At 35.6% G+C, this 14,377-nt stretch overlaps 2 protein-coding genes across 2 annotated transcripts; one reads left to right on the forward strand and one right to left on the reverse strand.

The window, feature by feature from the left end:
• The first annotated feature begins 756 nt into the window (after positions 1-756).
• LOC110863251 (NEDD8) lies at positions 757-1,800 on the forward strand. Its single transcript, XM_022112547.2, has 5 exons — positions 757-936; positions 1,148-1,226; positions 1,301-1,318; positions 1,393-1,505; positions 1,593-1,800. The coding sequence occupies exons 2-5, from the start codon at positions 1,209-1,211 to the stop codon at positions 1,687-1,689; spliced, it is 246 nt and encodes an 81-aa protein (XP_021968239.1). The 5' UTR covers positions 757-936; positions 1,148-1,208; the 3' UTR covers positions 1,690-1,800.
• On the reverse strand, positions 1,723-12,637 carry LOC110863150 (obg-like ATPase 1). The gene is made up of 16 exons (XM_022112435.2): positions 12,421-12,637; positions 12,285-12,339; positions 12,176-12,204; positions 11,988-12,048; positions 8,029-8,090; positions 7,881-7,946; positions 7,113-7,212; positions 6,955-7,030; positions 6,228-6,305; positions 6,045-6,142; positions 5,827-5,967; positions 2,538-2,571; positions 2,435-2,465; positions 2,315-2,346; positions 2,102-2,224; positions 1,723-2,000 (listed from the first exon to the last, which is right to left on the reverse strand). Exons 1-16 carry the CDS (start codon positions 12,515-12,517, stop codon positions 1,890-1,892), a joined length of 1,194 nt encoding a protein of 397 aa, XP_021968127.1. The 5' UTR covers positions 12,518-12,637; the 3' UTR covers positions 1,723-1,889.
• Between the last annotated feature and the right edge of the window lie 1,740 nt (positions 12,638-14,377).

A 14,377-nucleotide genomic window follows, 5' to 3' on the forward strand; every position in this document is an offset into this window, starting at 1 on the left:
GCACAGGCACTTATTTATTTAGGAGGAAAAATGCAATTCTTTTTCCTTCTATCGACCTAAGGTTCAGAGATTGCGAGCACAAGAATGACGTTTATTGAATCAATCACGGTATCATGAGAAAGGACAAGTGTCTAGTATTTGGGGCTACACTTTCCCTACAATCTGAGCCCACAGTCCATTTTCCTTCTTTGACAAAATGAGATTCCTCCTTTCTCTCTCAACTCTCAGGTATGTTTCCACCCTCCTTCGCCCAACTGCTTTCTCTCAGGATGATATAATTGCTTTTGTTTTCGGAAGTTTGATCAATATAAGGATTTTATATACCGTGTGTGATAATCCGATCGCTACTTTCTTTTGATGATCGTTTCCTCAAACCTCATTATCGTTAACCTTCCCCATTTCTCATGAGAAATGTGAGAACAGGGTGATAGGCTGATATTTTTTTAAAGAAAATGTATTATAGAAAAATCTGGCATCTTTCTATACTGGCTCAATTACATAAGGACATATTGAGACAGCCTGTCAGAGTGGTCATTTCCAAAATATGACTCATCTCCCGAATTATTGGTGCTTTTGTCTCATTTTATCGTAAACAATAATGATCTCGTCTCACCAATAAAAGCAAGTCCCAAATTTTCATGTATGAAACGCTTGGCACCCTCTGCAGGAGGAGAGAATTTCCTTGCGGGGGAAAGCGCTCTCTGGCCCAACAATGGAGAATCACGTCAAGTTTATTTCTTGAACGCCGCTATTTTGTATTTTTAAACTCAACGCTCGCGATAGAAACAAAACACAAAATTAAATGTCATCAACTGACTAATTGAACACTGAATTTTTTGTGAGCACAACAAATGAATAATTAACTTAAATTATTTAAAATTTTCTAGTTTCCAGTTTGAGGTTACGAAATCCATCGTCACTTTTACTCATAATCAAGTAAGTCAATTAAATGAGATAAACTTTTCTAACTTATCCTTAGCGAGTGTAAGACCACCGTGGTCTGCTTTTAGTTGTAATAAATATGAACACTGAATATAATAATAATTCTTATATTCAGAATTATGAATTATTCATAATTCTACAAACTCGCGACTCAATATAATGGAATGTTTTTTAAGCTAATTTTTTGTTTTTCATTCTGATTCAGAGTACACACGAGAGGACTTTGTGACTTTCTCATTATCAAGTAAGAAATCAAATTCGTCAAAATGCTGATTAAAGTGAAGGTAATTACAATTCACAATTGAAGACACCCTGTTCCTAATTGTTGTTAAATTTTGAAGTTTGTTTTTTGTTTCAGACTTTGACTGGGAAAGAAGTAAGTATAGTTCACAAACAATATTGTCACAAATAGCGTGTAAAATTAATTAAATTACTTAATTTGTCAACTAGATTGAAATTGACATCGAACCAACAGACAAGGTGGAGAGAATCAAGGAAAGAGTTGAAGAAAAGGAAGGAATTCCTCCACAGCAGCAACGATTGATCTTTTCCGGAAAGCAGATGTAAGTTTATGATTTTGCTTAATTTCACTATATCTGTTATGGTCCAATTTTTCTAAAGTTTGAATTTCTGTTTTCATGTCAATTCAGGAATGACGAAAAGACCGCAGCCGACTACAAGGTGCAAGGGGGGTCTGTTCTTCATTTAGTATTAGCACTGAGAGGAGGTGAACATGCCGAGTTTTAGATATGAAATAAATATCAAACGCAAAGTCTGTAATGGGTTTGAGAGTTGCAAATTTTGTCAGCATTGTATTTAAACAATCATGATGTTGAATACAAAACTTAAAATAACAGATTAATGTAAACAGTTTCACGTGGTTCACTCAATAATCAACCAATCAATCAATTATAACAACCAACAATAACAGCATTCTGGTCGACGCTTCACTTTTTCTTTGGTGCCGCAAGACCAGCACCTGCATTAAATTTAAAGAATATAATATCTCCATCTTCCACAATATAATTTCTCCCTTGTTGACGATATTTCCCAGCAGCCTAAGAACAATGATAAAATATATTAATTATTTATAGTTGGTTTAAATATTTCAATAAATTAGTTATCTCAAGAAGTACGTCAATTTAATATAGTTACTCACTTTACAAGCAGCCTCTGACCCTTCTTCTTTGAAATCTTTGAAGGGCATGACTTCAGCCATTATGAATCCTTTCTCAAAGTCGGTGTGAATTTTTCCAGCGGCCTGGGGAGCTTTGGTGTTTTTCTGAAAGTGGTATTTATAGGTTTATGTAAATAGTTACATATTCTTCAGAAAATAACGTCCCTTTCCAAGGGTTTGTGTGTGTAGCATTACCTGAATCGTCCATGCTTTTACTTCATCCGCACCTATAATAACAATACAATCGTTTGAATTAGTAATGTAGGATTAAAAATTATATGATTATATTTGTGTTATTAAAAGATTTTCACGTACCAGCAGTGAAGAAGTACATCAGCTGCAAAGCCTTATAAAAAAATATTTCATAGTTTTAGAAATTACATCATTACACTTAAATATGAGGTGCTAACTCTTGTACCTTGTACCCCTGAAGAATTATCTTGTCCAAGGAACTAAGCAAAAATTAAACGATCTTAAGTTTGTTAAAAGAATCATAATTTCATTTAAACCGTATGTTGCACAAAGCTAATTTTATGTACAGGTCATTGATTACAAGTTATACAGAGGGGTGGGACAGAAGAAGGAGCCACTTTGCCTAAATTTATTCCGGCCTTATTATTCGTTTGTGAAGTTTGGTAATTGGTTCAGTGTGAAGCCCTTTAGTTTATCTAACGAGCCTCAGTCGCTTTTTCCAACCAGTCATGACCTTTGACACAATTTTCAGAGTGATTCTGCACCACTCGTCCTGAACACTTTTCCAAAGTGAATCAAAACGCACGCGTTTTCCTTTCAAGAAGGCTCTGTTTTAAGTACTCGAATCCAAAAAAAACATCGGATTGATATCAGAGGAATTAACGAGAGTTTCTATAGTAGGAATAATTGTTATACCCAAACTTTTTTTAAAATCCTTCGTGTAGGCTGATATTTTGTGAGAAATAAGTTGGGATGAGAGCATGATCTCGGGATTTCCTACGAGTCACTTGCTGTAGGTCATTGTGAATGACTCTAGAAATGTTCTCCTACTAACGTTTAACATTTTCGCCATGCAACTTTTAGTTGGTGGATTTACCGTTTTGGCGAAAAATTGATTTTCCGGATAAACTTTTTGGTTCAAGCGGATCTTGGGTATCCTTTCCGTGGGGGTGGAGCTCTAACCGCTTTTTCCCTCCGCTTGATTCCAACGTTTTTAAGTACATTAGAAACGTACTTTCGATCGACGATAAATCCATTTGCAGCAAATTTTCTAACAATCGCTCTCTGGCTCAGTATGTCTTTGGAAAACACTTTTATGCTTTTATGCGTGCCTCGCACTCTGGGGGGTGCTGCAGGGGCATTTTTAACCGTAGGGAAAATCTGAATAGTGCTAAATTTTCGTTAACTATCTGGGTATGACATATGCAAATTTTGAAAATGCCGCGACTGTGCATCACACGCCACCCCTAAAATTCAAGTGGCTCCTTCTTCTGTCCCACCCCTGTATTGCACATGACATTCCTTTCTACTACTATTATCATAGTTCTACTACCCGTTTTGGTCGTTTTGCATACATTATATGGAAATTAAATATTTGGTTTCCGGTTGCCCATTACTCAACTCAGCCGGACATATACAAGTCTTCGAACATAATAATTAAGTTGTAATTAACTTTTAGCTTAGCTGAATATCTTCAGAGTAATCGACGAGGCTGATCAAGCGATATGCTTATGTACATATACGTGCATACATAAATTGCTGAATACAATACATATATGTATGAAGACGTTTAGTGTATTAACTTCAAACTTCGCCCATGTACATACTAATAGTTTCACTTGTTAGTATGGATTGTAAAATACTATATTTCTTTGTTGGCTGGCGATTATTGCACAAGTCAAATTTTATGCGTGATTTATAAGTAAAAAATGTATACACACGGCGATAAAATAATGATTCATATGCAGAAACAATGAATAATTCTAATCACGCACAACCCTAACGACTACCGTCAGAATTGTTCAATTACTCCGATTGCACTTCACGACATTCACATTAAAAACAACATCATCGACAGAGGGATCATCCTGTAATGAGTCCAATTCCAAGATTCATTTTTACCTATTTACAAGGACACCAACTGACTTTTTTTTAGAGTGGACGGAGATATGTGATAGTAAAAATAAAGTGGCCATAGACTAGGCCAATTTTTCCGACAGTTGCAGACTCATCGTCACATGAAACGAAAAAATGCATTCACATTTTAAAAATGATTTGCATGGAATTTCCCATGAAATACCAATAAACGATGATAATGATTCAACGACCAATTCCATTAATCTCACAAGTTTATGCTCAACTACAATTAAAAGACCACTGGAAATTGTTTCAGCAGCCCAGTCCATCCCATATTTCAGCCCAATAACATGCATCCTCCCTCCTATTAATCCTCCCAAAAGAATTATGCATTCTGAGGAACAGATTGAAGTGATTCTGTCAAAATTACTAGTCATTCAATGAATCTAATTTCCAGTTGGGTTTTCTGGTTAGATTTAATGTCTATAATTTGCAGAGACGAGAATCCTGAAACTGAAAAGGAGATTATATTGATATCCCCTCCCAAACTTTCAATACCACTTCAAAGTGTCCTCAACATTAACCGCATAACATAACGATTCTTGCCCGCCTGCCTGCCTGAAGCAAAATAAATGCTGCTGCTCAGGAGTATCTAGTCTTCGCCCAGAGTAATTTTTTCATCAACAGACAAAATTGCTGACTGAGAATCAAAAACTCAGGTAGGTCGAACAATTTTAATAGAATTTTGTTAACATTTATTGCTCCTCGTTGCATATGTACGTAGCTAGTTTGAATTTTTAACAACTAGTCGAGGAATATTATGCTACTGCACCACCGCCAGCAGTCCTGTGCTACTACGACTTTATATGAAATTACCTTTCCACATGGAATATTACTGCAGTAGTGGTCGTAGATAATAGTATATATAATAAAAACGAGCTATTTGTACGTATGCGAGTCGAGAAAATGGAGAAAATGAGGGCAGAAACAGAAGGTGTATAATAATAAGAGGTATGACTGGAGAGACTCATAAACCTTATCTTGTAAAGAATTCCAGACATGCATATCATTTAATGGCATGAAAAACTCCAAGTTGAGCGGAGCGAACGGCAACAACTACTTCCCCCAAAATATAATCACACACGAGAGAAAATAATGTGACTCCAAATTATATGTTATGATACTTGCCAATGTTTTTCTCTTCAGTCAGCCAGGACTTGTATTCCATAATGACTCTTTGTTACCAGTAAACGAATCTTGAGACAGACGTACTTTTCGTTCCACATAATATTATCCCCCCTTCACTCACTCCTCAGCCCTCAAGTTTGTTTTCTCAAACCCAAGTCATGTTGGTTGGTGAATGGGCTAATTTTTCATGAACTTTCCAAATTCATGTTAACAATATTTCTCCACAACCAAACCACCCTTGTGCATATCTCGGCTAATTGTACAAAAAACTATCCAGTCTCAGAAAGGTGCTAATAGTACCGTGCTATATTAAAGAAATTAAAATCATGTTGGATTTGTCTGGATGAGAAAGATTGGAAATTTATAATGAAACAATGATTAAGAAGAGTTTTATCTATATTTCTTCCAGAGTGAAATACAAACCTGTCTCTGTTATTCTAAATTGTGTATGAAAAAGAGCACATTCTCACCTTGTCGTTCCGGCTTCTTTGAGATATGCAGCTTTCTCGTCGTCCGGCATGTCTACTAATTTAAATTCTAAGCTCCCTGAAAATGGGATCAGAATGGCGGATGGATCGTTTTTGTCAATCCATTCTTTAATTTTTATAAGCCTGTAAGAAACGAAATAAGGATTATGCATATAGAGTTGATATTCTTGCTGCGAGGTAATTGAGACGAATTATTTTACCATTTATTTTTCTTCCTAATATAATCCTTTTCGGACAAGTTCACCAAATAAATTATTGGTTTGGCTGTGATGAACAAGTGTTTATTGAGCACTTCAACCTATGGAATATAAATTTTCCTTCAATGCTAAAAATATGAAACCCATACTCATCATATGTATGGGCAATTAAAACGATATCATTACCTCAGCCATGTTCCAATCATGCATGCGGATTGCTCGTTTTTCATCTACCAGATGAGTTTTTATCTTGCATAATGCATCCTAAAAATTAAAATCATTAATAAAAATGAAATAGGAGAAGAATTTTTGACGTTTCTCATAAAAAATAAAATCCATAAAATCTTCAAGTTTGTGGTGTAAAATTTTATGGGAATCGTGAAAAGGGAGCATTGTACTTTAGAATTGGACACACACCGGAATGAAAGTAGGGACCTGGCTAACTAATAGGAAGCTCTCAGCCACTGGAATAAGCCAATGAACGGCATGTAGGCTGGTTAATTCAGAAACAAATCGCCCTTTAGAGAACATGAGCATGGGTGAGCATTAGCAGCATTTGCATCTTACACACCTTCCTTCACAGCTTGTTACCACTTTTTACCTGACGCTGGTCTTACTAGCCACTGGCCCACCAAGTGGCTATAACTTTAATTGATCAACAGTCAGCCATGCCCACCTTTCCACAGGGAGCATGTTCTTTCTAATTTCATGGCAGAGAAAAAAAACGTGCATATACAGTATAATATGTATAATAATGCATGCACTCAATGAACTGACTAACTGGCTCACCAATTGTACTATGTTATTGAGAATATGAGAAAGTTGAAATTATTTCGTAATTAACACTAAAAAAGATGGAATTTAAATCTTATGCTACAGTACAACTTAAAAAATAAGAACAAGAACGGCTTACATATTCCGGCTTCAGCTTCTTGTCATTTCCACGACCAGCCGTCTTCTCCAACTTTTCCAAATTTGTCAACAAGTATCTGGTTAACAAAAATTGCGGATTGTTAAGTAATCAGCTAATTATCACCAGTAATTACATAAAGTATTAATAAATATTTTTACTCTTCATCTTTTAGTCGAAGTTCTTCACTAATTGTGTCCAAGTCTCGAACTGGATCAATTTCTCCATCGACGTGGATCACTTCTGTATCGTCAAACGCGCCTATTCGTGTTCCCGAGCGGTTAAAAATTCAAGCTTTATATTAATTCAAAGTTCTTTTATATAAAACAAACAGCGAATATTAAATCAGGTACAAACCAGGACATTCTAATTTTTAAAGGAGGTTGAACTTGTTTTACGAAAAAGGCGTATCACTTTAAGGGGAATAAAATAATAATGCCTAATTATTATTGAGTTAGATGAGATGCTCAACTACGGATGTTCACATTGAGATCGATATGCAATCATCATAAAATCTAGCTATAATGACTCTTAAATACTTCTTGCATCCCTGTGTTGGCTGGAGCAGAAAGAGAGACTTTGAGACAAAAAATGGTCGTAAAAACCAGCCAAAGTAATGAGTTCTACTTAAATTTCGATCTGACCTTTGGCCCCACATACGTCAGCTCCTCTGCCTGACTCCAGCCGGGTTAGAGTCTGACCTTTCCTAATCACCCCATTCTTCCCTAATAGCTTGTAATATTAGTACGATTTATAAACACGTAAAATCAAGTTCGTAATGTCTGTCTAACCAAGACTATGGTCCATATTGATTTTAACAGGTCGCGCATAATATATATGCACATCTTTGTACCGAATTACATGTCACGCTTAAAAGCATCCTACTCAATTCGTTCTAAATGGAAATTTAAAAACAAGCACAAACTTACGACAAACATGAAAAATTGCATCGCAAGCACGAATGTTGGACAAGAATGCATTCCCCAGTCCTTGGCCTTGAGAGACAATATTTAAGATTAATATCACTGCTTATCTTGATATAAAAAATATGAGCAAACAAGTTTTGAATCAAATTACCTTGCGAGGCTCCTTTGACTAATCCAGCTATATCAACTACGTTCAGGAAGGCAGGCACTTTACTGAAACACAAAAAATGAAAATGCGTTGCTTTAGTTTTCAAAATTGGTGTTTGGAACCCAAGATACATATGCAGGCCCTTTACTGCAAATAAATCATGAATTGTATGCAAAATTGTTATTGTTAGAAAGGACAAATTATCTTGCATTTGAATATGCATATGTGTGTAATGATCTAAATAATCAGTATCGTGATCTGAAATTAAAAATGTGCAAAAATGAAACAGCAGCAGGAGAATTTTTAAGACTCGAAAATAATAGCGTGTCCAGATAATGTAACAATTGCAATATTATATATGTAAAAATGGGCTCATTCGTTTTACGTAGCTCAAAACCAGTCCTTGCCCTCATCAATGTAGTTACGAGAAGGTGGGGAGACAAGATTTTTTAAATATTAACGGATGTTAGAAAAATAAAAGTTATCTCGTTTTACACACAATAGAACTATTCCAGTATTTCCAAGTTTTACCTATTAAATAGTTCACTTATGCTTGAGGACAAAATTGAAGCTGATCGCACGCGATATTACGTGCAACTTTCCCCATTCTCTTCGTCAGATAAATACTTGTATCATCCACGTCTAATCCAATTCTTGAATGTGTAACTTTTAATGAACCACGCTACCAAGAGATCCAATAAAAATCCGTGCAAATTCAATATTTGAAATTTGGGTGCTGCGAACGCTCGCTTATTTTGCAAACCCAGTCGTTGTAAAATGCATGCTGACAGATGCGTCGATACTTGTTATTACTATACGTCCTGCCCAAGTGCCTGATTAATTATTTATTTAATACTGCGAACACAGGCGCGATATAACTTTAGATAACTAACAACTCACTGAAGGGAAATGTACCGGCTTGTCAGTCACAAGAATTACAATAATTCCTTCGTGTGCTGCGGCTTTTTCACATGTGCCTATCAAACCGACCTCCTATATACGTGATAATTACATACTGGGTGATCATCCCATATCCAGAGTTAGGAAATTGTCAGTAGAATGCTTTAGTTGTGCGGACCTAGTGTAAAAAAATATTACGAACTTTTTTGTACAACCTACTCGTGTCTTTTGACACGGTCCGTTCTCTTTACCCACACTCAGCAAACAATGGATTAAAATGTTCCGATTAGCGATTACAAGGGGTTAATTACACACGAGGGAAGCATCCAATGATAGTGCTGCTCTCTAATTAATACCAACTGAGCAAGTAGTGGGATGGAGAAATAACTAACAGCAGCAACAAAAAGGGGTGCCTCATAATTGATAAGTTCGTGTTAGCACATCAAGTGCCAGGAGGAACTACATACATGTAATCAACAAGGACGTTTAGAAAGTAATTAATTCGTCACGTTATTCATCTCCATCATAGCTTTTCCGTTTTTCTGCACAACTTCTGGTCCAGCTATACAATTTGTATTTATGCAAAAAAAAAATGTTATTTTGATGTACATGTAATATCGCAATGCATTCCTTCCATCCATGAGCAATACTCATGGATGGATGGAAAAAAAATTAATCGCTTGTATCTAACCAAATTACTTGTTCTTACTACATTAGCTGCGCAACCATTCGTCAATAATAAATATTAGTCGAATAATTCTTAATGGCCACTCAAATTTTTTGTTTATCATGCCAGAGAGGGAGAAAGAGACCCTTCAAACTTGAAGGTAGTGATAACAGAAAATGATAATAGCTTTCCATTGCTGGAAGAGAAATGAAAACTATCATCATCGAATCAAAATACTTGCACCACTCTGCCATTAAGTGGATTGGTGGTGAATTGCGTATATATTTTGAATTACAAGGATGAAAAACCTCAATGTTGTGGCAATATGTGGTTGACTGCAGCAAGAACAATTCATGTAAGATCTTACACATCTACCTGACTACCAGGTGGACTTATGCATTGGAAATAAAAATGCGAGGAAAAAATTTAAATCTGTGGCTCTTCTAATTCGAAAAGAAAATAACATATCATTATTCGAATCATTTGTGGCTGCAGGACGACTGCCCATCTTCCCACAAGTAATTGAAGCTGGTTTCCGAATTAACATTCATTCATCCGCAACTTAACTGATCACCTGTAGTTTGACTTTAAAGATTATGTTGTATGTGACTAATTGCTTTCGTGGAAAGTTAATAATTATTGCAGTTAAAAGAAAGTTCGCATTTTGTAGCAATACAGAACCCTCCCCCCCCAAAAAAAACAAGAAATCATTCATAATTCAAAAAGTTTTCATACGAAATGGATGGAAATCTAATTCATTTCATGAATACATTTCGCAGGTTAATTGCTATATTAGCCGTCGACCAATTGATTTAAGCTGAAATACAAGCTGGATCACCTAGTATGTAGAAATGTAATAAATGTAAAAGTAGAAACAATCACAAAACATTTTTACTGAAAACAGTCTGGCCAGCGAAAATTGGGCAGAGAAGAGAGCAGAGTGGCAACGGGCAACAGCCACACCCTTTCATGCTTATTATACTATTTCATGAAATGATTTAGTCGCGGCTCGAAAGGCTAGATCTCCCAATTGCATGTAACAAGCAAGCAAAGTTTTGTTTCAAACAATGAGTTGTGGTTACAGAAAAACGGAAATAAATTAAGATTGAAAATCAAGTTTAGCACTGAAATTTTAACAAACTTGCGAATTTAAATATGGGGAACATATCAATCACTTGAACTGCACACCGTTTTTGAGCACGACATTGGAAGAAATCGGGTTTTCGTTTTTACAACACATGTAAGTGTATGTACAGAGAGACCCATATGGAAGAGTTTCAATCCTATAATTTGGAATATTATATGAAACGGTTGGTTGGCGTCTTACAGGATGCATTTATTTTGCTATTTCACAAAATTACGCCACCGCAAAACACTCCTTTTTGGTGCAACCTCTAAAGTACATAAATGCTGGGTAAGCCAATAATTGAGGTGAATATTGATCTCGGTGGGACGGGCGGACTTTCTTTCACACACACGATAACCAATCTCAAAAAAAGATAAGCAACAAAATCAAATGAGTGAGGTGGGCTTGTACCTTAGATTAAGTTTTACACTTTCCACACACTACATCTCACTGCAACAACCACGCAGGGTCCATGTTATTCTATTAATGCAACAAAGAAGTTGCTAATATTTGCTAACATTTCCAGTGTGGCTAAATGAATCAGAACTTTTGCTGCAGGTGATACGTATAATCAGCCCAAATATGAGATAAAAAAGAATGATGCCAACCGGTCTACTTTAATGCCACCCAAGTAGTTAAGTTATTACGTGATACATATTTTAAATTTTAGTGCACTTATCAATTTTCATATGCAATTAAGGAATAAACAACGACCAGTGAAAGATACACCTAATTTTGCATGCTACGAATGTATAGCTGTTTGATTCCTCGATGCATATTTGTCATCATAATTGCCAAACCCAATGGATATTCAGGCAGAAAACAATCGTATATGAAATGATATTCGCACCAAATGTCAAATCAACATTCTATACTCTATACAAAAAAAAACAAATTAGAAACCTAACCAAATCTGCTCTCTGAATTAATGCAAGCTTCAATTACACTACCCCCTTAATTTTTAATCATTAAAAATAATTGGTTTTGCAGTAATTACACAGTTTGTACTAACCGAGACTACTTTTAGCAGTTTAATCTCACTAACATTAGGCGATTGGTCATCAACAAAATGACGAACGCAAAAAAATCTAATACATTGTACACATGCAGTAAACTATTCATGTAACTACAGATGACAGATATCGTTAGACCCCTGCCATTAACAATGTGATTAGGAAATGATATTAATTCAATTAAATTTATGTGAGAGAATCAGGATGGTAGGATTATATGCAAGTCTATCAAAATATGAGTACGAAATGAACTTACCTCGCAGGCTTGTGAAACTCGCATAGAAACTCGAAACGGTCATCCGGAACAGCTACCCTACGTACAGGAAAATAAAAAAAACATTGTCAGCCAACGAGTAATGCAAATCCCAAGTTACATATTATGCATAAAGCAAACTAAGAAGTAAACCGCATATATATAATAACGAAATGTTTAAAGTGACTTATTTTCATTTGGATCGATGGTGCAAAATGGGCTGGCAGTATAAAATACACAAGAAATATATTATTTATAGTTCATAGGTTATGTACATTCCAACTTTGCACGTGTACATACAAATTTTCAGCAGGGATGGCAGACTTGGTGAGCACATTGAAGAAAGTAGATTTACCTACATATTATAATTTCATATCATATCACAAAATCTCATATTGTGTATTGACAATATTGACATAAAATCTTGAAAACTTACCAACGTTCGGCAGTCCAACAATTCCAACCTTCAAGTTTGTCCCGACGCGACCCAAGAGCACAGGTCGCTCTTCTTTCACCTCCTTTTTAGGCCCCATAATTTGACAGCAAAACCCGGCTTTGAAACTTTTTCAAAAAACGTGCACCACTTTGAGTTACCAAATTTGGAAAAAGCCGACATGTGGTTGTTGTTGAAGTCGGGAGTCGCGGGGCGAAATCATGGGGCTTGCATCCTGGAAACAAGTGTTCAAACAAACCGTGCAGATGGCACACGAGGGATCGGTGTCAAATACGGTTGCACACAACATAAAGATTTTCAGGTACAATTTTTTGGTCCGATTTTGTCTCATTTTCTCCCGTTTACTTATTAAGACAAATGTGTTTCATTTTTCCCACATGTTTGACTCTAGCTAAATAAATTCGTAAATAAAAATACAACTTTTATTATTTAAACAGTTTTATCAAAAATATGCCAAATATTGCCTGTTCATCTGATGATTTGAATTAAGTTTAACCATTCCACGAAAAACTAGTACACAAATACACAAGTACATACTGCGTCCTTGTTTTACTAAATTTATTCATACTTCCGAATGGAATTAAAATGGCAGGCATGAAAAAATGTAATCCAGCAGCAGTAGTCCAGTTCCTGTCTCGTTTGCAGAGGGAATAATTTGGTTTCAACTGTCTTCGTGTGTTACGATTATGTACATAAATGTATTGATGCAGCTCGTATCAGCATTTATTTGCATGCAATGTTTCCGAGTTGCAGACCCTGTGAGATGAATGAATAATGAGGAAATGGACGAGAAAACGAGGAATAAGGGCAAAATGAGATGCAATTATTTCAACCATTTCATGTCTGATCAAATAATGATCAAATCATTTTACGAGCTCGCGTGAATTGAAAACGATGGTTTCTTCTGCTTGAGCAAATATTGAATTTTAAAATATTGTCATTAGATAATGGTTGGTATCTATTTACCAACAATACACGATGCATTTGTTTACATTTGAAATTAATCGTTTAAATTGTAGAACAGACTATAAAGTCTTTCCAGTTGTTTAGTACCCTTGACACTTGAGGAAGTTCGATTATAATACTACATACTCACCCAGTATAAATTTAATTTAAAGTAAGCAAATATATTTCAAAAATAATTTCTGATTGCATCCCATATGTAAACAGGTATACAGCTTATAAGCATGAAATCATGTTACCCCCTTCACAGAAAAGCTAATCAGGATACAGGATAGCAGACTAACTGGATTGGAAAAATAAATAAGACAAATTGAACTATCCTTAATTTTATTGCATAATCCCAATTTGAAGCTAACCATCATGTGGATTTTGACGATGTATTTACCCCGATTTATGTATGAAGAGAAGAATCACTGCATGAGACACACAATGATTTAGACAAGTTTAATTGGCTGGAATATTTCTAGGAATTCCACTGATTTGGAAATAATTTGATGAATTGGTGATTAGCATTCATGTGTTTGTCTTCACACAAAAGCAATATTTGCTTCGTTTGACTTATTAGCATTCAATTTTCCACAAATGGGAAATAATAAAGGAGACAATGTTACTAATCGCTACTGCCACGCACAAGGATTGACCGCATTTATATGTATTTATTATGCTTTCACCAACCCGCAGCAGCCACGCAGAAAATTTACGACGTCCTTTATCGCGCAATAATGTGGAGGGACCCAAATTCACTCACCCAAATCCAAATTGGGAGTAATTTCACTACGATTATGTAGCCAAACCAAAGGACCAAGTCTTTTGACGTTTAAAGATTTGTACATCAATTTCATCTTTTGTCTGCATCGTATTTTTCCGTCTCAATTGTATAAATTTGTACTAAATATGCTTCTACTATGTGATGTAGACTAAATTCAAAATTTGTTTTTGCAATATAATAAGTACTAGCAGCCTTTACTAAATCCAA

Source organism: Folsomia candida, unplaced genomic scaffold (genome assembly GCF_002217175.1).
Source record: "Folsomia candida strain VU population unplaced genomic scaffold, ASM221717v1 Fcan01_Sc001, whole genome shotgun sequence".
NCBI classification, from domain to species: Eukaryota; Metazoa; Arthropoda; class Collembola; order Entomobryomorpha; family Isotomidae; genus Folsomia; species Folsomia candida.